Raw genomic sequence first — 26,261 nt, 5'->3', positions numbered from 1 at the left:
GCAAATTTGCTGAATGAGATATTATGGCATAGTGGGCACTTGGCAACTGTACTTGCAGTATGCCATTTTCAATGGTTTGAAACAGCCAATGTGACGTGCACAGATATTCGTTTCCCTGAGGCTGGTTGAGGACTTCACCGAAAACCGCCCAAGATTAGCTAGAAATTGAGAAGGCGAGGCGCACGAGGCAAGATGATGGTAACGCATTCTGCTCCTGAGGGCGAAACTCAAGCGTGCACCAAGTTTTTCTAAGACTGGCGATAAACCTCGAGCATAACAGCTGTGCTTAAAAAAAGTGGTGACATGCCTTGAGCTTCTTCTTTCCACACTCGCCCAAGCGAGTGAGCTGAAAGCTACACAAGAATAGGGAGCCTACTTGAAGGCTCCCTACACAAGGAGGAGGTCATGTGTTCATGGATGCTTGAAGGAACTAAAAATCGTCTAGGAAGGAGTGTTCCTCGAATGTAGCACAACAACAAATGCATCAATGAAATGATTTGTATTTAGAATGTAAATTTGAGTTGTGAGCCGAGCAGTAGTAACAGAACAATTTGTTGTTTTGTTCTGCTTGTTGTTTAGAGTTACGATCATCTTGTGAGATGGAGAATAAGACTGACAGACAAACACGTTTTTCATTGTGTTTGCCTAAACATTGGCAAGATATTTAAGCTTGGCCTTGAATATTATGACGCAATAGTGTTGTCGAACCCTGGAGTCGATCTCTGCTCGGTGGACACCTAAGCCACGCCTCAAGGAAAGGAATGTGTCTGCGTCTGTAAATAAGCCCTTTCCAGCCAATCTAGTACAGTGGCGGCGTGCCAACTGCGACGAAATTGCAAAGGGCGATTTCCCATTGCGAGTTTGCGGAGCCCCCTCCACCTGCCCGTAAAGCAACACACGCACACGAGCATCAATAAACTTTTTTGATGCTGTTCCTGCCAACGATGGTTAATTATGGCAGTGTGCCCTGTAATCGGGGAACTGTAAACCTACCACTCACTGCAGAGTCCTAATGTTCTAATTTATTAGCATCAACGAGCTCGTTTGGCAGAAATTCCGGTGTCGATGTCGGCGTTATTGATTTTTAGAGAACGATGAGCGTTGGTTGTGAGCGCAAATTTGAGGCAGATGCAAATAAATGGATGATAAGTATTTTTTGACACCTGTGAAATTCGAACCGAGACTATCTGTGTGGCAATTACGTGTTCTAACATGAAGCGCTGCTGGTTCTACAACCAGCTACGAAAAAAAAAAGTTAAGACAATGCCATGTTGTGATTCTCCTTCATGTATGCAATATTACGTGGCAGAATTGCATTTTTTATCGAATTCCGCAGATAGTGGGTGGTTTAAGGTGGTGGTTCCACTACCTTCATCTTGCGAATAGTTTAAAAAATTGGCAGGTCCCACGTACAGTGGTAATTGATTATATGCGAAGCACGAATGAGAAATGTTGATATGTCAATATAAAATCAGCACAACATTACGAGGTGGAGACAAATGATGCCGCACAAGACTTGCGTGTCATGATTACCATGTTTGGATGCGTCGTTTACCTTCGTCATATATTCACGTCACGTGATACCAAATTTAGTGTATATGTAGCTATTGAAACGGCCGCGAGCACGTTATGAGGGTGGTATGTTGTCGTGTTCTTACATAACACGCGTGTCAAGATTATCATGTTTGCACAAGCCATATATTTCGTAATCTATTTACGTCACGAAACACCAAATTTGGTATATGTGGAGCTAGTAAAATTGTCCACGAGTGCATCATGAAGGGTCCAATATACTCCAATGTAGTGATGAAGCGCGCGCACACTGGGCACAGCGACGCTACGTTAGCAAAACGCGAGCACTCTGTAGTCTGACGCCAGGCGTGACCAGCGTCTGTCGGCGCGGCCCGATGGCAACTGGCGTGAAATGCGACATGCTGCGTGTAGCGCCGATGTGTTACCCATACAACACTGCGTCTCCCTTTTAGATGCGGAAGCATCTTATACTCGCGCCTTGTAGTGCGCCGTCCGCGCCGTCCGCACCGCTTCTCGAACATTCGACAGCTGACGCGCGCGCATGCGCCGTCGCGCCGTCGCCCACTCTTCCACCATCTGTGCATCCCTTCCTCCTCTACACACCGCGCGCGCTTCACTCCTCCACCATCTGTGCACCCTTCCTCCTCTACACACCGCGTCCGACATCTACAATTCTCCTGAATCTCCAGTGGACGCGCATGTGGCGTCGCGCTTCGAGAACATTCAACAGCTGACAGTGCATGCGCCGTCGAGCTGTATTTATACTCAAGGTCGGCGCTCGCTCGCTCAGTTGCCGCTCGTCGGTTGGTTTGTACGGCGCGTCGACGTCCAAGGTCACGGTGAAATGAATTCCAACGAATCCACAAACACAATGATCGACGTCCCTTCGACCAGCGCCGCCCTTTCGCATACGTGTGTTCGTGTTCACTCATTTAACACCCCCTCCTACAACCACGTTAACCAATTTAGCCATCGACCCAAGTAAGTCGCAATTTAACACCCCATTTCACAACCACGTTAACCAATTTAGCCATCGACCCAAGTAAGTCGCACTTTAACACCCCGTTAACCAATTATATGCTCCGCATCCTCCTCAGTGTTCCCCCGAGGGAAGCTGCGGGCAATTTTTTTTTCGTGATGGAGGGACGCCGGACGCGCTGAAACGCGCATGCGCCAAAGCAACGCAGCGCGGCGCGCGCCTGCGTGACGTGACGAAATGAACGCCGGCGAGCACACGCGCCACGTCACGCCGAAATGTATTGGCGCCTTGACTGTGGCATGTAGCCATGTTCTCACATGACACGCATCTCATCATTATCATGTCTGCACCAGTCGCATACCTTCGTCATCCAGTGACGTCACATAATACCAAATTTTGTGTAAGTGGAGCTAGCGAAACAGCTACCAGCGCATCATGAGCGTGGCATGTATTCATGTTGTTACATGTATAGTGAATAAGAACGACGTTGGTACCATCGGCTCAACTATCATTGTCACAAGAAAAAGGCACGAGATTGGTGATTGAGCACCGTCATTTGGGTCCACCTGCGTTCCTTTCGAGCTACCACTCGCTTGCTCAGTTCCTTCAATAAACCCCCTTTACATTTGATGGAGGTGCTGGCTAATTACATCACCTACACCCTGTAACTCCAATCCCGCATCCTGCCGTCGACCATGCAAGTTGACGCTGCCCAACAGACAGCACCTCTCGCGGCCCCTACTTGCCCCGGCCCGGTTCACCAGCGAGACCCCCCGATCTTTTCGGGCGCCGAAGACCAGGCCGTCGAGGACTGGCTGTCATCCTACGAAAAAGTCAGTGGACCACACAGGTGGGATGATGCTGTTAAGTTGAGCACCGTCTACTTTTACTTGGCTAATGTGGCAAAGCTGTGGTCTACAAACCACGAATCCGAGTTCGAAAACTTAGCCGATTTCAAGCAGGCAATATCCTCGGTTTTCCCTCGCCCAGCCGTTCGGAAGTTGCGCGCCGAACAACGCCTGCGTACACGGGCACAAGAACCTGGTGAACCGTTTACCGCCTATATCGAAGACATACTCGATCTCTGCAGACGGGTCAATGCCACAATGAGCGAAAGTGCCAAGATCCAGCACATTATGAAAAGTGTCGATGACGACGCATTTCAAACGCTCCTTGCGGAGTCTCCTGGCACGGTGTCTGAAGTTGTAACTCTGTGCCAGAGCTACGACGAATTGTGACGGCAACGAGCCCTCATCCGTCGTCCATTCAGCCTAACCAAACACTCGCTGCACTGGATGTCGTGCCTCACCACTCCCGCCTTCTAGCACAAATGAAAGACTTTGTGCGTGAGGAGGTCACACGTCAGCTTTCTCTCCTGCCATTTTGTCAGCTTCAAAAGCTCATGCAGCAGCAACAAGAGTGACCACCAACCCCATTAGCTCCCATGCTCCGACATGTGCTTCAGGACCAGATTGCCGAGGCTATGCCAGTGCCCTTTCAGCAGCAAGTTGTCGCCGCGCCTCTTAATTATGCTGGGGGAGGCGCAGCTAGGTGCCGACCAGTGCGGACGCGCGAAGATCAGCTCCTGCTTTCAAAAATGCTTTCCTGTGGTGTTCACGAATTTGTCGCCAAGTTTTCAGTCTTATCGTGTGCCTAAGTTCTCAAGAAATCAGCAGATAACACCTTTGTGCTGGTGAGTGGACTTTTAAACAATTTTTGGGACACTTTTACACGGCAACGCCACCGGTGGATTCAAGCCAAACCAAGGAGGCGATTGTCGTCGATGCGCTGACCCGGCGCCAACGTGACTCAACGCTCTGCGCGTTCCAGGACCTGCAACTGAGAATGGAATACCAAGTAGATGGAGAGGACATCTCTCCAGAGGATTGCACGGAAGACATGGGTTCGAAGGAAGCCGAAACGAGATGCTCAAGGAATAAGCTAGCCGTGGTTAGCGTTCCTGCTACCAAGGGTTCGACCAAGGCTGGCGTTGCGGGAGACGCTCGAGCCAGTCGTAGAAGGTATGCCACCAAGCATAGAATCGTGCGAGTTGAACGCATGCCGCCACTACCCAAGGACTTCAGCAAATTGTGCTACGACCACGTGGAGGATTAAATATCTCTAGAATTGGCACTGGAGCCGTGGCAGACGCGATAGTACTGGCGGCTGGCGTCAAAGAGGAGGACGCCACGCAGGACATCATCTGTTCCAACTTGCAGCAGAACATTATGGTGGCAAGCACTCCTGACCAAGACAGAGCAAGATACCTCAAGGTCAAGCAAATTGACATTGGAGGCAAAGTTTTCGAGGTTAGCGCGTACGCTACGGCACCCCACGATACTTGTAAAGGAGTGATTCGCGGGACCCCGTAAGCGATACTCAGGACATTCTGACCCGAAAGATTGTGAACGCGAACAACCCGCTCGCGCTGCAGGCCAAGAGAATCAAGGACACCGGGACAATCATCATACCGTTCGAAGGACACAAGGTGCCCAGATTCGTGAGATATGGACCTTCACTTTTGCGGTGCTCTCTTTACCGCAAGAACATCGACATTTGTTACGTCTGTGGAAAGCTGGGACATCGGTCTGACGTCTGTCCGAACCCAGCTGAAACCATCTGCAGAGGCTGCGAGATCAAGAACACAGATAGCCTGCACCAGTGCAATCCAAGATGCAGGCTGTGCGAAGGTCACCATCCCATGGCAGACAAGGAGTGCAAGAACAGGTTATTAGTGCCATACGTCGTCAGACACAGACGTTGGGAAAGATCGCGAGCAGCCGCTGAAGCCCAGGACGCGTCCATCACATCGAGTCCAGACATCACCGACAAGCAGCTTATTCCAGCCTACGGGACCCAGAGCATCCAGACTACACAAGAACAGGAAAGGCGGCCCCACTCCAGGGGGAGGTCGCGTTCCAGAAGAGGTTCTAGACCCAAGGCCCGCTCCCAATCATGGGGATGCTCCAGTTCTCAAGGTCACCATCAGGGTCGGGATCAGCCTGGGTGGCACCCGAATGGCCAGCTGCCTGGCGTTCAGTTCGAGATCACGGCTTACAACCCGGGGAGGACGCCTGCAGTTAACATTGAAAGGCAGCTGGGCTGAGCGAGTGCGCAACGGCGCGGCAGAGGTGATGACAGGTAAGCTGCCAGAGCATGATAGAATTGCACAGCTAGAACAATAAAACGCGAGACTTACAAAATCGACTGAGAAGCTATCAGCTGAGTTAAACGAAATAAAAATTCTTCTCACTAAGCTAACCAGCGCGCAGTCTTCACAGCCAATGCCTCAGCCAGTTGATGTCTCTGTGGCTGAAAATGTGGGAGACTCGAGAACCACAAAAAAGATGGCAGTCATGGCAGAACACGTGGAAGGCAACCAAACGACCATGTCAGATATGAAAGAGGTCTTTGACACGCTCAGCAAAGTAGTAGCCAATCTTAGCGAGCAGATGGGTAGGCTACAATCAAGCGTGGCGGCACTGGAAGAGCATATGACTTTGTGCATTACAAAGATCGAAGCATATCTGCACAACACAGCAAGGCCTCCTCAAGCACCGAACTCACCTCTTCGGCCAACAATACTAGTGGTACCAAACCTGTCGATAGATGCAGCATCAGGCTCTGGCCGCCCATGTAATAACCATGATGGCAGCGTTACGTGAAGCATTTTGTGTCTGGCAATGGAACTGTAGAGGTTACCTTAGAAAGAAGGCAACCCTGCAGCAGTATATTAGGAGCAGCTAAGAAAAGCCTCATATTATATTATTACAAGAGACACTTTTACCGCAATCAACGTTGCCTGGATTCCGGCCTGTAATAGGGGATACTGAAGGGAGGAGAGTCTGCAACTTCGTATGCAACAAACTAACGCACGTAACCCACGACCTCAAGATAGAAGCAGGCCGGTTGGAACACGTCATGGTAGAGATCGTGCCAGGTACCAGCAACCGTCAGAGCATTTTCATTCCTAATATATGCAGCAGTCCAAAGGAACAAAAGCAAGGGTTGAAGACGGTTCTAAAGAAAGCTGTTAATATCGCCGGGGAATGTCCACTCGTCATAGCAGGTGATTTCAACGCCCCTCATCATACATGCGGTTACAAGTACAACACTGGGAAAGAAAATCGACTTTGGCAAAGTGCCATTGAACTTAATCTCACCCTAATCACAGACCCCAGCCTAACAACAAGGCTTGGTACATCATGCTGCAGGGATTCCACCCCGGACCTTACATTTGTAAGGAACATCAAGAAGGCCCAGGGGATGAACCTTGCTGTAGACCTTGGGAGTGACCACTGCAATTATTACACTGCCTTCTCCGTGGAGCGTAAAAAGCAGAGAATTCCACTTCACAGACTGGGATAAGTTCAGGAAGATAAGGATGGAAAGGTAACAAGATGGCCACAGACAAGGCTTGGAGCAGTGAGTCAAACAGATTTATGAGGACATTAAATCCGTCTCCTCCACCATTACCACAGGTTTTTCGGCTGAAAGAAGGGATAGCCGGCTCGCTCATCTTCTTGAGGCAAAGCAAGCACTACTGAACCGTTGGAAGCGTCAATGCCTGAACCGAAGACTGAGGAAGAAGATAGCTGAGGTAAACAGTTCAGTTGAAGAACATTGTTGCGCACTATCCAGGCAACAATGGTACGAAATCTGCAACTTCTGCAATTCCGTCGATGGTCAGATGTGCAATGGCAAGACATTGAATATGTTAAAACATCTTCTCAACGAAAACACCACCAAAACAAATCAAAAGCATATCATCGCTCGAATTTTGTATAAAGAGATAGGGCGCACTACAGAACAGCAAGTTGTACAGAAGCTCGTGCATAAGTACCTCCCAATGAAAAGAGGATTGGCACCACCAAGTAGACAGTACCAGGGCATGCCCAATCCAGGTCTTGAGGGCGACTTTAACATCGAGGAAATCAGAAAAGCCTTGCATGATCTCAACGACAGGTCGGCCGCTAGCCTGGACGGTATATCAAACAAGGCCCTTCGTAACCATGATGACGATTCAATTGAAAACCTGAAGGATATGATCAATGCAGCATGGAAAGAAGGCAGGGTACCAGAGTAGTTGAAGCTGGCCAGCACGATCTTTATTCCTAAGCCACGTTGCAGCAAGGTTGCAGAACATGCCATACTGCACAGGATAAACAAGTACTTGGAAGATAATGACATATATACGCAATATATGGTTGGATTCAAGGCAGCGCTATCCACACAAGATGCATTGAAGCTTATCAAACACCATGTCATCGACAACGAAACCAGAGACGTGAAAGCCATTCTGTGCCTAGACCTAGAAAAAGCGTTTGACAACATGTACCACTCATTCATACTCGAGGCAATTTCCAAGCTTGGTCTGGGGAAAGCCTTCTATGATTATGTAGGGTCCTTTCTTACAGATCGGAAAGCCGTGATGAAGATTGCAGATATCGAGACCGCAGCAATCGAACTAGAAGCAAGGGGCACGCCGCAAGGGGCACGTCGCAAGGGGCATTGATTTCACCAATGCTGTTCAACATTGCCATGATTGGACTGTCAAAGAAATTATCGAGCATTGAAGGTTTGAAGCGCAGCATGTACGCAAATCACATTACCATCTGGTGCACAGGCGGAAGCGAGGGGCAGATTGAGAGCGCTCTGCAAGAGGCGATTGACACCGTAGAAGAGTACATTCGTCCTTCCGGGTTCAAGTGCTCCTCGAGTAAGTCAGAACTTTTACTAAATCGGACTGCACGCCGGGGACCGAAGCCCAGGGTATGGAAGCCGTTAAACCAGATAGACATCCACCTCCGTACAAATCAAGGGAATGCCATCCAGAGGGTCGACTCCATCAATGTCCTGGGCATGCTGATAAAGTCTAGCGGCGCCAACAGCAAATCCATAACCAAGTTAACTTGGAAAATAGACAGTGCGGTGGACCTCATACGCAGAGTGGCCAACGAATAAAATGGGATCAAGGAAGACAACCTCATCAGGTTGATGCATGCGTTTGTTCTAAGCCACTTCACGTACGAGGCAGCAATGCACAACTGGTCAAGAGCAGAGTCTGAGACACTGAATGTGCTCCTCAGGAAAGTTATGAAGAAGGTCCTGGGCCTACCTATACATACCAGCACCGAGCGTCTGCTTGAGCTTGGCATTCAAAACACGCTCGAAGAAATAGCAGAAACCCAAGAGAGAGCACAGTTTGCAAGGTTATCTACAACAAGGTTGGGGAGAATAATCCTGCAGGAGCTGGGCCAACACCCAATGGCAATCAGACAATGATATCTCCGACAACATCAGAGAGAATATCACGGTATCTCCTATACCGAGAAACTAGGATCCAGACCACAACATCGGAAGAAGAGTAGCGAGGGCCAGGACTATACTTTGTCAAGTCTCAAACGAGGAACGAGGGGTCGTATTTGTTGACGCGGCTTCCTACGCCAATGGGAAAGCGTTTCTGGCAGTGGTGGTCGATGGGGCTGGCCATGTTGTCAATTCAGCGACTGTCAGGACGAAAGACCCAATCATTGCGGAACAGGTGGCCATCGCCTTAGCACTCAAGATGGATAACATTGAAGTCGTCTACAGTGGTTCCATGGCAGCACTACGGCGTTCGCCAAAGGGACGGTCTCTGAACAAACGCTGAGAATACTGCAAGGCAAGAACAAAACGCATCATCTTCTGAGTTGGTTCTCAGCTCACCTTCGTCAAATCAACGATTCCCCTCCCAATCTCAATGAAGCAGCACACGAGGCGGCGCGAGACCTCTCCAACCGCGCCTGCCCGGAGATGCGTTCTACCGGTGAAGGGGATAACCGGCAAATTCTCACAACATATAACGAGCTCACTAAACATTTGTACCTGTCTAGAAGGATTTTCCCTCCACCTCACAAAAATTTAACACGGCCCCAAGCAATTACTTTAAGGCTGTTGCAAACGCGGATGTACCCTACTTTGAAAATATTACACATCATGTACCCTGACCTATACCCAAGCAATCTTTGTCCACATTGTGGGGAAATAGCTTCATTAGAACACATGCTCTGGCAGTGCACCAAATTCGCTCATTTATCGAACATCACCTCTGCCAGATGGGAGGCGACAATCCACAGCTCGTCCTTGGCAGATCAGCTCTGGGCTGTCCACCAAGCCCGCGAGGCGGCTGAGGAGCTTGGCATCTCAGTCCCCACGTCGGAGCTGCCCACAACACAGTGATCTGTGTTTTGTGGGACCAAATAAAAGTTTATCCAATCTAATCCAATCTTACTTATGCTGGCGCAGTAAAGTCACAGCAGCCACCCCAACCTTCCCCTTTCAATGAACTGCCGCCTGTCACCGCTCCTACTCAGTTTTCCGTTGCATGGGCTCCTCCCCTCGCTACTACAGCCTTGACGCAGCCGTATGCCGCGTGGGCGGTGCCCCTCGCTGCAAATGCTCGATAACCGGTCGATCTGTTTTGCACGTGGCGGCCCGGGCCATATCTCCCGGTACTGCCATCGTCGTGTGCACGGCTACACAGAAGCCCGATCACGTAGCAACTAAATGGACCGACCCCCATTTGGTTATGAAAGTTCAGATTATCAGTCAAGCACGTCTTCCCTTGACTATCCGGCAACTTCGCCTTGTCGCTCACCTTCACCCAATCGTCGCCCTTGTCACCCATGCGTCCACAATCAGTCCCTCAAAATGAGGGAAACTAGCCGTCGCAGTTCAGGAGGCAAGAACTGCGCTATGAAAACGTTCAAGTCTTCGCACTTTGCCGTCAAATATCGTCGAAGTTTTTGTAGACGGCGCCCATGCGTATGCTCTTGTAGATATCGGTGCCGCTGTGTGTTATAGACGCCAAACTTTGCCGCAAGCTCCGAAAGGTGACCACGCCGCTTGACATGATGTCCTTACGTGCAGGAAATGGAGAACCTGTTCGACATATAGCCGCCTGCACTGCCCGACTTCTCATTGCGGAGGACCACTACATTGTTGAGTTTATCGTCCTTTACTCCTGCTCTCATGACATCATACTTAGGCTGGAATTTCCTATCACGTAATCATGCCGTTATAGATTGTGCCCGTTCCGAACTTGAACTGCTTCCGTTGTTCGACCAGCCCTACGACCACATGAATCAAACCGCGCACAAGCTAGTTGTCGAAGAAGACACCAACATTTCACCGACAACGACTGTTTTGCTCCCTGTGGTCTCCGACGGCACTCGTGATGAAGTAGCATTTTTTGAGCCATCAAGCCTCTTTCTAAGTCGGAAACCACTTCTGCTCCCTTATTCAGCCCTCTCAATTTCTAATGGAGCCAGTGTTCTCTGCCTTACCAATTCCTTTCCGCATACCATCAAATTGTTTAAAGGCGAATCTCTTGGATGCGTACAGCCCATTTATAACCGACAAATTCTTACTCCGCCGCAACAATCATCCCAGAGTGACCTCGTCACCGTCAGTGCTCTTAACGCTTTGAAAGTGTTCGATTCAGCGATCACAGACGGACTGTCACCATCTGAACGATCTGAACTCCTCCAACTGCTGTACCATACAACAAATTTTTCGATGTAGTTCAACCTTCAATTGGCCGCACTTCAACCAGTCTACATTACATCGATACCGGCTCCCATGCGCCACTATGGCAACGACCACACCGTGTTTCTGCGGCGAAATGCCAAGTTATTACTGAACAATATGCTGCAACGCGGCGTCATTTAACCTTCACAAAGTCCATGTGCCTCACCTGTAGTGCTCGTTAAAGAAAGGATGGTTCCGTTCGCTTCTGCGTGGATTACCGGCGCCCAAAAAAGATCACTCGAAAAGACGTGTATCCTTTACCCAGGATTGACGATGCCCTTGATACTTTAAAAGGTGCCGAGTTTTTTTAATGATTAGATTTGCGCTCAGGGTACTGGCAGGTCTCTCTTGCAGATGCCGATCGACCAAAAACAGCTTTTGTGACACCCAACGATCTATATGAGTTTATGTTATGCCCTTTAGCCTCTGTAATGCGCCTGCCACCTTCGAGCGCATGATGGACTCGGTTCTTCGGGGTTTGAAGTGGCAAATATGTCTCTGCTATCTTGACGATATTGTCGTCTTTGCGCCAGACTTTGCAACATTTCTCGAGCGCCTGAAACACGTCCTCACGTGCCTGAAGAATGCTCAGCTCCAACTCAACCTCAAGAAGTATCACTTCGCTGCTCGGCAACTTACGATTCTCGGGCATGTCGTATCAAAGGATGGTATACTTCCAAACCCGGCTAAATTACGTGCTGTCGCCGACTTCACCAAACCAACGACTATGAAACAGTTATGGAGCTTCGTGGGGTTATGCTCTTACTTTCGACCGTTCGTGCGCAACTTCGCTTCTATCAATGCGCCTTTAACTGAACTTATAGGCAGCGCCACGGATATTTCGTCATGGTCTTCGGAGTGTGACCAAGCTTTCTGTACCCTTCGTCGTCTCCTCACTTCACCACCAATACTGCGTCACTACAATCCTATGGCGGCATCTGAGGTCCACATTGACGCCAGTGGTGTCGACCTTGGTGCGGCTCTCGCGCAACGCAAGCCTGGATTCGCCGAGTATGTCGTCGCCTACGCCAGCACAACTCTCACCAAGGCTGAATCGAACTACAGCGTCACCGAAAAGGATAGCTTGGTGATCGTTTGGGTAATTGTCAAGTTCCGCCCATACCTTTATGGCCGTGCTTTTGATGTAATAACGGGCCACGCATTATGCTGGTTGTCTTCACTCAAGGCTCCATCGGGTCGTCTTGCCCGTTGGGCTCTTCGGCTTCAATAATATGACATCCGCTTTGTATATCGTTTCGGTCACAAGCATACCGATGCTGATGCACTGTCGTGATCTGGCCTATCTCAGGAAATTGCATGTTTCCTCAGACAACACGTTGACAGCTGTTGACGAGGACACCATTCCTTCTGCACAACGCAATGATCCATGGATCGCTTCGCTTCCTCACGCGTTATCCGAGGCACCAACACTTCCAACCACTCGAACCCTGTGCCGCCCGGCTCCGCACTTCAGTATTCGAGATGGCCTTTTGTACCGGCGCAAGTATTCATCAGATGGTAGGAAATGGCTACTAGTCATTCCCCGAACGCTGCGCTCTACTATGTGCGCGTCGTTTCATTCCGACCCGCAATGCCCTACGCCGGTGTTTTTAGACATACGAGCGCCTACGAAAAAGGTATTACTGGCGTGGAATGTTTACCTTCGTCCGCCAGTTCGTTCGCGGCTGCCACGAAGGTCAGTGGCAGAAAAACCCGCCACATCCTGCAACATGGTTAATTGCAGCCACTTCCATGCCCAGACCGCCCATTCAACCATGTAGGAATTGACTTTTACGGACCACTACCATTGACAACGGCAGGCAACCGATGGGCTATCGTGGCTGTAGATCATCTTACACAGCCCGCTGAAACTGCTGCTCTCCCCACAGCTGCAGCACAAAACGTCGCAACGATCATACATAATCGTTTTGTGCTTCGTCATGGTCATCCTCGTGAACTCCTTAGTGACCAAGGGCGTGTTTTGCTCTCCGATGTAATCCAAGCACTTTTTCAACAGTGCCTTATTGTACACCGGACGAGTACAGCCTACCAGCCACAGATGAACAGTTTGACTGAGCGGTTTAATTGTACTCTGGGAGACATGATCGCGACGCATGTCGCTTCATACCAAACAGTAACCTCGTTCTTCCATTTGTGACATACGCGTATAACACCACTACGCAAGTCACTACCGGTTTTTCCACATTTTTTCTCCTGTACGGTCGCCAACCATTGGACACCATCGACACTTTTCTGCCCTTCTCGCCAGATACCTCCGAATGCATGCCTGTCTCGGAAGCCGCTCGTTACGCAGAAGAGTGCCGCAAGCTAGCCAAGTGGCTTACTACAGCCGACCAACAGCACCAGAAGGAGACCCATGACGACGACCATCGTTCTGCACCAACGTTCGTTCCTGGAGCACTTGTATGGCGGCATGTACCGCCCTGCGCCCCTGGTGTATCACCCAAGCTACTGTCTAATTATCATGGTCCCTACCACATGGTCGAGCGTACCTCACCCGTGAACTACGCTATTGAACCCCTCACGCCACCGAGCGACCGTCGTCGGTGCGGACGTGATATTTTTCCCGTAAATCGTCTCAAGCTCTACTTCGACCCTCTTGTCCCCATGTGTTAGATTGACAGGATGGCTTCAACTTTTTCGCCGGTGGAATTATAGTGAATAAGAAAGACGTTGATACCATCAGCTCAACTATCATCGTCACAAGAAAAAGGCATGAGATCGGCGGTCGAGCACCGTCATCTGGGTCCGCCTGCGTTCCTTTCGAGCTACCCCTCGCTTGCTCAGTTCCTTCAATAGACCCCCCTTACACATGACACACATATCATGATTATCATGTTTGCACCAGTCACATACTTTTTTCATCCATTCGCGTACCGTGATACCAAATTTGGTATATGTGATGCTAACGTAACGGCCGCTAGCGCATCATGAGCATGGCATGTAGTCATGTTGTTACATGACACACATGTCATGATTTTTATATTAGTGTTGGTCGCTTGTGTTCACCATGCAATCATGCCATACCATACCAGTTTTGCAACAATCCATATGAACGAAACCACCGTGAGAGCTTCAGGGCCATCAAATTTAAATCATGGCATTCATGACATACATATCATGACTTTTATGTTATGACTTGTGAGATATTTTATTCATACAGTCATGTTATTCCATACCAAATTTCGTATCGATACCATTACTCCTACATGTTAACCAATTTAAATATTTAGGAGTCACCCTTACTCAAAATTTGGCACGGCATACACACAAAGATAATGTGTGCTTGAAAGTGAACCAGAGACTAGATTTCTTAAGACAAAAACTACATCAAGCTACGTAAGGTATAAAACTTGTAGCTTACAAAACCTTCGTTAGACCATTACTAGAATATCCCTCAGTCGTGTGGAGTCCTCATCAAGACAGCCTGAAAACAAAATTAGAAAAAGCTCAATGCCGTGCTGTCCGCTTCATATGTACGAATTACCGCCGGTTAGATTCTGTCACGCAGATGTTGGAGTCCTGTGAGCTGAAATTACTTGAGGCACAAAGACAAAAAAACCGGTTGAAAGCTCTTTTCAGGATACTGCAAGGACAGCTTAAAATTAACAAAGATTTGTACTTTAAAGTGCCAGGGAAACGAAGAAGTCGGGTTAATCACGACTGTGTTTTAGTACCGTGCTCTTGTTGGAGTGATGTGTTTCGTTATTCTTTTTTCCCGCTGCGATTTAGCTTTGGAATGCATTGCCAGGCATTGTAGTAAACGTAAGAGATCTTTGATTGTTCGAAAAATTGTTGGACATGTATTTGATTGATGGAGCTGCCAAATGATAAGCCTGCATGTTTCCTTGGTTTCAGTTTCTGTGTTTTCTTTCTTTTGTGTTTTATCATTGTAATGCGTAGCCAGGCATTGCTGTAAATGCAGGCAGTGTTTGCCTATTTGATAAAGTGTTACACATGAAATGATTGATTGCGCTACTACCTGACATAGATGTACATGGGTTGGTTTGTGTTTGGTTGTACCCTCCCTGTAAGAGCCCCGAGGGCTGACAGTATTATGAAATTATCAAAATGGCCAGGAGCACTAAACGTCGTAGGTGGCCAGATAGTTATATAGATAGAGATAGATAGATAGATAGACAGATAGACAGACAGACAGACAGACAGACAGACAGATAGATAGATAAATAGTTAGATAGATAGATAGATAGATAGATAGATAGATAGATAGATAGATAGATAGATAGATAGATAGATAGATAGATAGATAGATAGATAGATAGATAGATAGATAGACATGCTCAATGTCGCCGAAGTTTGCTGAGAAGTGCTTTGCATTTAATTGCCTCTGTAGAAATACCCGGTCTTTTAACAGTGAACTTCCTGTAGCTCGCTTTAGGAAGGAAAGAAGGCAGGAAAGAAGAGCTGGAAACTGTGGCACACATCCACGCTGGGGGATTGGTCAAGTTTGTGCGGCGTCATCAAACATGAACTGGGCTAACCCCGCCACAGGGTAAAACAGGCGAGTGTGTGTGAAATCAAAACTAACACGAGAAAAAGAAAAAAGGGGTAATGCAATGATATTATAAAGTAGAGAAAAAGAGAGGAAGAAAAAGGAAGCGATAGAAGGGAAGTGAATATTATAAGAGAAACAGAGATAAATAAAGGGAATGCAGTCAAAAACACAGAGCGAGAAAAGCATACAGAAAGAGAGAAATGGTTAAAAAAATTACTAAAAACTAAGAAAGAAAGAAAAAGAAACTAAGACCAAGATATAAAAGAAAAGAAGAAAGAAAAACAAAAGAGAAAACATTTTGGCGGAGAAACAAAGAAGAGAAAGAAAGATAAATAATGATATAAAGAGCGAGAAAGCGAGAGGAATAGATTGGTATAAAAAAGTACAAACAGAAAGAAACATACACAAAGAGGTTCAAGAAGTACCCAGAAACAGAAAAAAAACGAAATACAGAGAAGCAAGGAATGTTATCCAGCTGAATGCCACCTAAAAAATTATTCTCAGGCCTGCTCACGGCCGCCGTCACGTCCTTCACTTTGGCCGAGCGAGCGCGTGTACCGGAGGCTGTGAATCGATAGCCACCATCGCCTCCCGTTAAACGACAAAGCGTTCACTGCAAGTTTTACATGCTTAAGATCTTGATTCCGTCTTTCCTTCAGAAAAAAACGCTGGTTGAAGTGATGTATTGCGCTGGCAGCCACTTGGAAATTTGCCTGTGAGCCATTTCTGCCACGCAAAGGTCAGAGTGTGCGCTATCGAACGTGCGGTCAATCTAAGAGGCTAAATTTGATGAGCCTACAAAGCGACGAAAAATATAAGGTAAGTTTCATTCATTCTTTATTTATTTACACTCACACGCCTGCACACACAGACATACAACAAAAACATGCAGAAAAACTGCTCCTAATCATTTGCAAAGTGTCTGCAATTTTATCTGTAATTTTTTGAGCATCTATTTTCATAGACAGGTAATTGAGAAGAGTGTGTGCTGCTGCCAGAAGTGTGTTATTCAGCACCATATCAGAGTGCTGATCAATGCAGGAGGAAAACGAAATCTCTTGTTTGATTGACAAAAAAATTGCCCGCAGCTTCCCTCGGGGGAACACTGAGGAGGATGCGGAGCATATAATTGGTTACGTTCACGATCTGGCCCTTGATTCCGTACTGTCCGTTGCCGTGAGTCAAGCGTCGTATACTCATGAACGGGAGTCGAAAAGCGATGAGTCGTTCTTCAACCGCGTTCAACTCGGGTAGATGTTCGGGTCGGGGCAGGTAGCGGTAGCCGTAACTCACGCTAGCCGAGGGAACTCGACCGGCAATCAACGACTGCTTGCACGTAGCACACACGACGTAGTCGGCATAGTCGGTGCCCTTTCCAAACGTATCGCAAAGAACCGACAATGCTTTGGAGTTGTTCTGAATGTTGCCGATCCGAGTTAAGTTGTTATCGAACCAAAGACGATCACACACCTTGCAGGTGTGGCCGAAGCTTCGGTCGAGGAAGTCGCGCTTGAAGCGAGCGTTGGGCGTGGCATACTGCTTGGCGCGCCACGCCGCTACCTCGGCGCGCTTGCGCTCGCGGGCAGCATCGGGATCGGCCTCTTGTCGCCGACGCTTGCACTCGGCTTCCCGTTTTCGAAAGTCCGGGTCCTCTTGTCGACGCTTACGTTTCAAAGCGGCCGAATCCGGTGCTCCTGCTCGACGCTGACGTCTCTCAGCGGCTTCACGTTCTCTAAGTTGAGCATCTTCCGCTCGACGCTGACGTTTACGTTCGGCGTCGCGAGCTCTTCTGCGCGCTGCCTTGTCTTCGGACGACGACTTGGTTGCGGTTCCGCCAACACTTTGGCCAGCGCTGGTCGAAGGGACGTCGATCATTGCGACCTCGGACGTCGACGCGCCGTACAAACCAACCGACGAGCGGCAACTGAGCGAGCGAGCACCGAGCTTGAGTATATATACAGCGCGACGGCGCATGCACTGTCAGCTGTAGAATGTTCGAGAAGGGGGAGAAGCGCAACGGCGCATGCGCGCGCGTCAGCTGCCGATGTTCTCGAAGCGCGACGGCGCATGCGCGCGCGTCAGCTGCCGATGTTCTTGAAGCGTGACGGCGCATGCGCGCTACATTATACAGCTAGCGAATGGTCGTGAAGAGGAGAAGCGCACGCGGGGTGTAGAGGAGGAAGGGTGCACAGATGGTGGAGGAGTGAAGCGCGCGCGGTGTGTAGAGGAGGAAGGGATGCACAGATGGTGGAAGAAGGAGGAGGAAGCTTGCGGACGGCGCCGCACTACAAGCCTCGAGTATTAGATGCTCCGCATGTAAAATATTTTGTGAGCGACACAAGAAGCGTTGCTTTCTTTTAAAAACGATAGTCTTTCTTGGAAACCTTCAACGCAATAAGTTTGGTCCATCTGTCTCTACATTTGTCTCTTTGTCCATTTTTAACGGTACTCTAAACGGCATCAAAGTGACCAAACGATACTCCAAACGGCCGACCCCATCCACAGCACCCAACAATATTGCTCATGGTTCAGCATTCATACTTGTGTGATTGTATATTAAAAAGCAATTATTGCACATATCTGAGGCACCAAACGACACGTCAATATTATGCATCTGTATTTTTTACTAGAGAAGGCATACATAAGTATTTTAAAGATCGTAGCCTTTATAATGCTGCGCTGGCCATGCAACGCTTGCATAAAATAGCAAGTGCTTCCATTGCTATACTAAGACGACACGGTGGTGGCACCTACCCGTCGCCTTGCGTTCTACGCCTTATCACCTCGGAGACAGAGGTGCGCTGTGAGCGCCCCGTTTTCCAAGATAACTGCCAAATAGCGATCATGTTTCACGTGTGTCGTGCCTTGATGCGCTCATTTGCCTCCACTGCACGTTTGAGGCAACTCTAACGCAGCGCCTCCAGAATACCATTCACCGATTTTCTTGCGCAGAACATCAAATAAACGGTTTTTTCACTCTCTCCAGACGGAAGACTATCTTCTTTTGACGACATTTGTGGCGTAACATGCAAATACGCGGCCTTTTTTTTTTTTTTGCTCTGGTCCTTCCCGCAGTGGCGCGCAGTCACTCACATAACTTAGGTCCTGGAAGAAATGTAAGTACTGCTTCTGAATTAGACCGTATAGCCCCCGTGTGTGCTTGTACTTTACGGCTGGTTCTTGAATCGGTATATTTGGCAGTGGTTCTTAATTATTATAGCTTCAAGTAGAGCTCACACACCTGACAATCATTTAAGAAAACACTTTACCGTAAGTGTCTTCACGCATTTAAATTTCAAAGAAACATATTAGGCTAATGTGCCGGAGACTGGCGCACAGTTATAATACTGCAATAAAGTGATTGTAACACCGGTAATAAAATATGACAAAAAAAACGGAAGCACTAAATAATGCAACTAAATTTCTTCCTTTTTTCGGCCAGGTATACAGAAGTAACAAAAGAAGTCAACCGCGCTAATCGCCTATACCAAAATGTTTACCGACCTTGAAGGTAGAATGCCTGTGCTGAACACGTACCACCACGCACTTTTATTATTGTAATTCCAGGGCTTAGAAGTCAGAAGCGCACATGACCCCTTCCTTTATAAAAGAAATATGTAGGCTTCGTGTCATGAAAAAGCTGATGTGAAAGTCAGCCTTAAGAACGACCTGCTCCCATTTCGTTCTTTAGTTATATTTGAAAAGTAAATGAAAACACTCGTAAATTCAGTCCCTTTGCCGTGAAAATTCACCATGGAGCATCACCCAACCGTTCAGATGAACAGTCGTACAATAACCAGTGCACGAAGCGCATCACATATTCACGCTGCAGTTATTCATGTACACCAGAAAACAGTTTTCTCGAGTCAACAACAATCACTTTAACATGCAACGAAAACGTTCGTCAAGCTTGCAATGACAATGCATGTCTGTCGAGAGATGAGAGCAGGCGTAGGCACGTCTGTGTAGGGAAACACATCGATCCAGAGAGAGCGATGTCAGAGCCTGTTCGAGAAACAGTGAACAGGCCTGAAAATATCTAGGTGACATTGCCCAGCCACTCTGTTCCTTCATACCCGAAAGCTGACATAACTGCTCTTTTTTTTTTAGTTTTGCTGCAGCCAGATCTATTGATAAGGTACACGAAATTATAAGATTTCACTTTTCATCTCTCTATTTCACTCAAGGTACATTTATTTCTAAAGCCAATGTCAACCATATCACCATAAGGTTGACTGCGCTCAAAAACAAAAAAACAAAAAACTGAATCAGCAACGGAACCATTTTGCAAAAAGATATGACAGTAACAAATTTGAAACAATAGGTCAAGCAAGATGTGTCCTCTCCACGGAATAAGTCTAGCCCCCTTATTCAAGAGGGTTCCTTCACTCGTCACCATAGGCGCTGCGCCATGCCCCCTTCGACGGGAGGCCGAAAAAAGCGTTCTTGTTTTGTCTTTACCCAAACCACTCTCTCGCCACTTTGACGCCAGAATATCAATACCAGAACCACCTTCCGGCAAAAATGTTCGCTGCATATGAGTCATAGCCGGCATCACTTCCTGAGCACTGCTGCATCATTTTAATTCAGCAGCACCGCAGTGTTCAACTCGGTCGAATGAAGGCTCGGATTCCAGCTGACGTTTGTTGCAGAATACCGGTTTAACGAGAGTGACTTCCGGTGAGAGAGGTGAAATCGTGACCCTCGGAGCTGTTGTTCTCAAGAGTTCTGATAGCACCAGTGCCAAACACACCCATTTTTACGTTCGGAGTCCCCGGCGTAAAGTGACCCCTTGTAGAGCCCGCATTTAGATAGGTCAGATAGCAAAATGTTACTCAGAACTGGGATAAAAGACACAGCTGCCCGCCAACTTTAGCTAAAAAAAATGACGCCATATCCACGAAGTCACTGTAAGGTTAAATCTGGTAAACCATGAATAATCCGTACATCCACTAGACCATCATACAGAGACGTGTCCTATCAAGGGCAGCAACAACTACAACAACATTACAAATATTATAAGTAAATATTACTAATATATTATTATGATGCTTCTCTGCAGCAACTCTTCCCGCCCCACTCCCCCCCCCCCCCCCCTTAGAAACACACGCGAAGCTGGAGGAGACCGTGCTGCAGCCGCCTTGCGGGCCCTCCGCTCTACCACCTTAGCTTCTTCAATGTTCATAGTGCGTAGCAGTATCGAAGCGCGATGAGTGATGTTCGGCGAAAAAGAGAGGAAGCGCATGAGCGAGCGTTATATATAGGCGTGGTCCCATCAAACTAGAGCACGCACCGAGAGTCGAGCGAGCGTCAACTGAGTGGTGGCGCGCCATCTATGGAGCGCTTTTGAAACGAAGAACCCAGTTGCACCCATAGGTGGGAGGAATGAGCACGAACGTACACACCAGCGCAATGACGAGAAACAACTTCCCGGTACAAGGATCCAGCTCGTAAATGCATAAGAAAACGTATTTATATGCGCAACTACATTAGTGTATGATTCGGCTGTAAGGTAACGCATAAAATATCATCTAACAGCTGTTTCATTAGGGTGGGTTGGTAATGAAACGCCACCAGCCACTCGCACATGCAAAAACAGAACCTGCTTAAAGAGGCGGATGAGATTTGAACTCAGGAGGACGCGTGTTTTTGCGCTCCCGTCCTTACCCCTATCTTCGCTCCGCGCTCTGAGCGCTACAAATGGCGCCTAAGTGAGGCAACCGGGGAAAAACACAGCAGGATGCCGTTGTGGCAGCCTCGGCAATATCTTCAGTGCCAACCCAGCAGCAGCAGGCACAAACCAAGCCAGCACGCTCCAAGAAAAGCGGCCGCAGTAAGTCAGCAGCCATCACACTGCCGCCCTTTCCCCGGCTTCGAGCAAAGCGAAAGTGCACACCGGAGCTTCCTCGTCTCCTGCCACGGCCGTGGCTATATGCGAGGAATACTTCCCTGACAGCAACACCTCCTCATATCGTCGTCCAACTACTACGGCCACCGAGCAAACGGCGTCCACCTCCAGTGAGCACGGCGGGCCCCCAAGCGCGCCTGCACGTTCTGACGGTTCCCACGTCGTTGGCGGCCTTTGTCCGAGTGAATGTGCGGCCACCATCGTCTTTCGGCCCGTTGGGAAGAAGGCTAACTTCCTGGCTGCGTCGAGGGATGCTATCGCTGCCTTCCTTTCGTTGTTCCCAGCCACCCAGCGAGTGCGAGTCAATATCCGGCGCAACCTTGTTGCTGTCGACACCCTCCTTACCGCCGATCTGACCGCCCTACTCCAGGTTGGGACGATCTGCGAGACCAAGGTTCGAGCCAAACAACTCGACCTGAACACCTGTGTTGGCATGGTTTTTGGAGTGGACCCAATGATCCCCTTCGAAGACCTCGCCGACAACATTGCTTAACCAGTGCCCCTCGTGTCTGGTGTACGCAGAGGCAACTGCTTCACCCTCACCTTCGCTGGGACTACCATCCCGCCGGATATACTGTTTTAAAAGCAAAGGCACCCTGTTCGATCCCGTCAGCCCCGGCCCCTGCTGTTATCTTGTTATGGCCGCTTCGTGCACGCAACAGCCACCTGCTCGAGACGAACAATGCCTGCGCTGCGGCATGAAGCACGCCCCAGGATCATGTGCAGCACACCCTCACTGCATAAACTGTCGCGAGAAACATCCTGCAACCGAACCGCGCTGTCCAGCCTGGCAGCTCCATCACAGGGCCGTGATCTTCATGGACTCAACCGACGGCACCGTCACTCACAGCCAACCCTGCAGCACGCTAGGAGCCCTGACAGCAACGCCTCCATCATGAAGGGACGCTCCTTCTGAGATGCGCTCGCCGGTACGGGTGACACGACCTCGGAGGCCACGCCTCATTCTACAACGAGTGCGCCCGTCGTCCCCACTACAACAACGACGGCCCCGCCCTCACCTACAGCTCAGTTGGTCACTACCGTCCTCCAAAAGCGCTTGACGGCGACGCAGACACCGTGCGCTTTTTCACAACCGCCGGTTCCTGTCACCATCACCAGAAGCTCGATGACCGAGCCTGCTACCTCGATCTTGCAGCAACCTGACATCAAAACAAGGAATAACATCCTCACTGGGCTTGCTTAGGGACTTCGAATTGCGCTCAGGGCCCTCCCAGTTGGCTCCCACGAGCGCAATTTATCTCATGTGCCCCTTCTCGCCTTCGGGGCCATGGCTGAACGGTTTGGCCACTTCCTGCACAAACCTACTGCGCGTAGTGAGTTCTTCTATTGCTCGTGTTAAAACGTGCACATATGTACCCTCGGCTTTCTTGGTGGTAATCTCAGTCGACTGCGTGTGGCATACCGGTCTTCTTTTTGCACGCGAGCGACTCGCAGTTGAATGCGCTTGTTTTCCTTCTACTTTTTCTTGCCTCTGTTCTCTTCTCCCTTTATTTTCAAATTCCCCCATCCCCTGCGCAGAACTGTGGAGGTGCCCTCGTTTAAGAGAAGCAGTAATGGAAATGTACTTTTTTCTTTCTTTTTTTACCCCTTTTCAAAGTCAATGTCACTTCAGAACCTGCTTAGCACTCTGTCTGCGCACTCAGGAACAACAGCCCTGCGTGTCGCACTCTTGTCGCTCCGCTAATCAGCCACCATTACGCCAAAAGGTATTTTCCTTTGAGACTGTACATTGCTTCAAATGCAACACACTGTTTTTCCCTCGCGTTGTTGTTTTTTAACATAATAATAATTGCTAGGAGAAACCGCCCATGTTAAGTTTACAGGTCATGGTGCATCTGGCCCCCAATGATACTGTTGGCTTCGGTGTAGAGTTCGAGCCAGAATTACGCCGATATAAGATGAACTAAAGGGACTATGCATGCGTTAGCAGCCACCATAGAACCAAAGCGGCCACGGCAGTAGATTTAGCGAGATATGGGAGCTGACAACACAAGTGGAGGCAGGCCGCTGCACAGTGCTTTGGTGCTTGCGTAAGGTGTTTTCTTTCCCATTTGTGTTCGAAATGCAGTAAATTATTAGATGCTAGGAAGGAAAGAACAGTAGTGTTGTGGCATGTGCTTTTTTTGCCAGACTTCTCGCATCCTCAATTTAATGCGGCCACATAAAATTCTTGGCGAAAACAAGAACGAAGGCAACGAGCCCGTTGAGCGAAACTGAACGATGCAGCGCAGATTGCTTCACTCAAAAAACGATCAAAGCGATCAAACCCTCGTGCTAATGCTGCAGCAAACTAGGCGGCAGCTCGAAGCAGATGACAGCAACGATCGCACTGTCATGGCCACTGCAGGGGTGCTATCGCTGAACAATGCCTCATGCTATGCTATTTTTATCGCCCAACACTCGCGGCTGACTGATCGCGTTGATAATGCGGACGGACCGTCGCTCTGACCTTTGGCGAAGCACGCAATGCACAAAAAGCGTTGGCACCAGAAAACGAGTCTTTGCGCAATTGCTGCCCTGCACGAGTGGCTGAAAACATGCTTCCAAATCGTGCTTGTTCCCGGTAGAGACGTTCTCATAAGTTAAGTCTGCACGAAGCTTATTGCTGAAAACGAAACTACGTGTTTTGCTTAGGCCTAAATTTTAATGTTTCAATCTGTGACTACCCTACGTAGTATCAATTGATACGTGGGGTTGAACGTCCTGAAGCCCCCATATGATTATGAGAGACGCTGTGGCGGAGGGGTCCGAAAATTTCGACCACCTAGGGTTCTTTAACGTGCACGCAAATCTGTGCACACGGGTCTGCAGCATTTCTGCCTCCAAGGAAAATGCAGCCGCCACAGCCAAGATTTGATCCCGCGAAATGCGGGTCAGCAGCCGAGTACCTAAGCCACTAGACCAGCAAGGTGGGACATACCCTACGTAGTATCGAAATGAACTCAGTGTTCCTCAATGATCCTCAGTCAAACGCGATGTTATTTTTTGTGTAAGTCAGTGTTTTCACCCCCCCTCCCCCTTCCCCTCCCTCCCCGAAAGCTTTCTGCAAGTGACGCGGTCTTGCAATGCCTCCAAGATCGGAGGCTTCGTCAGCTTTCGGCGGCTGCGTTTGTTTCACGCTACTTTGGGGAACAGCCTACTTTTTACCAAGCAATAATTTCACCATGTCACTATGTGACGCCACAATGACGCCACAAAAATTGGCCATTTATGCCGCCGTAGTTACGCCAAATGATGTCTCACTCAACGGTTTTTTTTTTTTGCATGACTCGTCTTGGCGTGACTGACGTGTGATATTCGAGGAAGCATTCATACAGGCTTTCGTCTTAAAACAATACCACAAGAAACGGCAGCACCATCTCATGTAGCGTAGAACTTCGAATGAGATTCCTCCAATTCTTTGAGATCGTCACACAAGCTGAAGGCGTGCAAAGGAGCCTTGCTTATATTAAGCTGATACGAGTCTTTGAAACAGCAAGCAAACTTTATAAAAATCGCAAGAGTCAAGTAACTTCCTAAACCGTCTTCGAAGCGGTTACACTTGCACACCGAGAGCAACAAAACGAATACATAGCTTGCACTGACGTAATCGAAACCGCCTCTTTAGAGTACAAACATAGTAGCAGGCGAAACTTGTCTTGTTGAAATTATCAGCACGTCGCACGTAGGTTTTAAGTTATTCACGCACATGAGCTAATAACGCTATTGCGGCTAGTTATATCACTCTAAATCAGGTAAAATTCTATTATATTAGTGTGCATTGGCATCATCAAAGTCACTGGTACGTTAAGCACCATTAGTTGGAGCACCGCTACGTTATAAATATGCGTCTATATGACATCACGTGAAAGCAATCAATAAAATTGAAGAAAATAACATTTAGGCAAACATGGTGAAAGCATGCTCTAACTCTTAGTTTCCGAGGTTATGAGTCTACAGTCTGCAATAAAAAAATAGCAAAGTTTGTCATTCACCACGAAGTTCACAAAAAGGTTTAAAATAACCTTATAGCACTACATGATGCGGCATGCAGTTGCCATCACTCTCCTTATTGAAGGTACGGCAAGGGTGGAATACAATGTCATGCAGTGGCTATAGAGGCTTATTTTTGTTACTGTTTCTACACATGAAAATTACTGTCGAGAGCATTCACTCAATTAGATGTACTGACTCGTAAAGTAAAACAAATCTTACCTTCGGAGATCCATAAAAACGAAACTGTTGACCTAGATGTTCACTCGTTTTGGCACGACGACAGAAATGTTGCAGAGAGCTTCGCTGCTTAATCAAAAGAGGTATTAAATACTACTGCGATTTCCGAGTAGCATTGAAGTTTTCTTCAAGCAGACAGGAACCTTCTTTAAGTGCACCACACCGATAGAGTGCCACACACTAACAATGCGCATGCAGATCCCACCTCATGCCTTTTACCGGCTATCTACGGTCGTCATGCCCGACAAAAAATACGTCATGGTTGCCACGGTAACCACCTCGTAGACGACTCGCCGACTAAGCTCGTCGTGATAGCAGACGCTGCGTCATTGTAGCCCCCGGCCGGCTGCACCGTTTGATAGCCTGGCCGCCAGAAATTCAGGAGCTCCAAACTGAACCGTTTTGTGGACTATTGGCTTCTTGACAGAACGCTTATGAGGGACCAGCCAAAAGAAATGTTAAGAATGATGCACTTGTAATGGAAGTATTGTCTATTCTTT

The 26,261-nt window shown here is 48.4% G+C and overlaps 1 protein-coding gene across 1 annotated transcript in view; it reads right to left on the bottom strand.

Moving 5' to 3' along the window:
• Positions 1 to 25,936, bottom strand: part of LOC142786798 (uncharacterized) — a 32,628-nt gene extending 6,692 nt beyond the window's left edge. Inside the window, exon 1 of the mRNA XM_075884446.1 lies at positions 25,744 to 25,936. Within this exon, the coding sequence (XP_075740561.1) occupies positions 25,744 to 25,757 (14 nt within the window). The 5' untranslated portion in view covers positions 25,758 to 25,936. The remainder of the gene's footprint in view (positions 1 to 25,743) is intronic.
• Between the last annotated feature and the right edge of the window lie 325 nt (positions 25,937 to 26,261).

The sequence above is a fragment of the Rhipicephalus microplus genome, unplaced genomic scaffold (genome assembly GCF_043290135.1).
Source record: "Rhipicephalus microplus isolate Deutch F79 unplaced genomic scaffold, USDA_Rmic scaffold_32, whole genome shotgun sequence".
NCBI classification, from domain to species: domain Eukaryota; kingdom Metazoa; phylum Arthropoda; class Arachnida; order Ixodida; family Ixodidae; genus Rhipicephalus; species Rhipicephalus microplus.
This window is presented reverse-complemented; position numbering and strand designations above follow the sequence as displayed.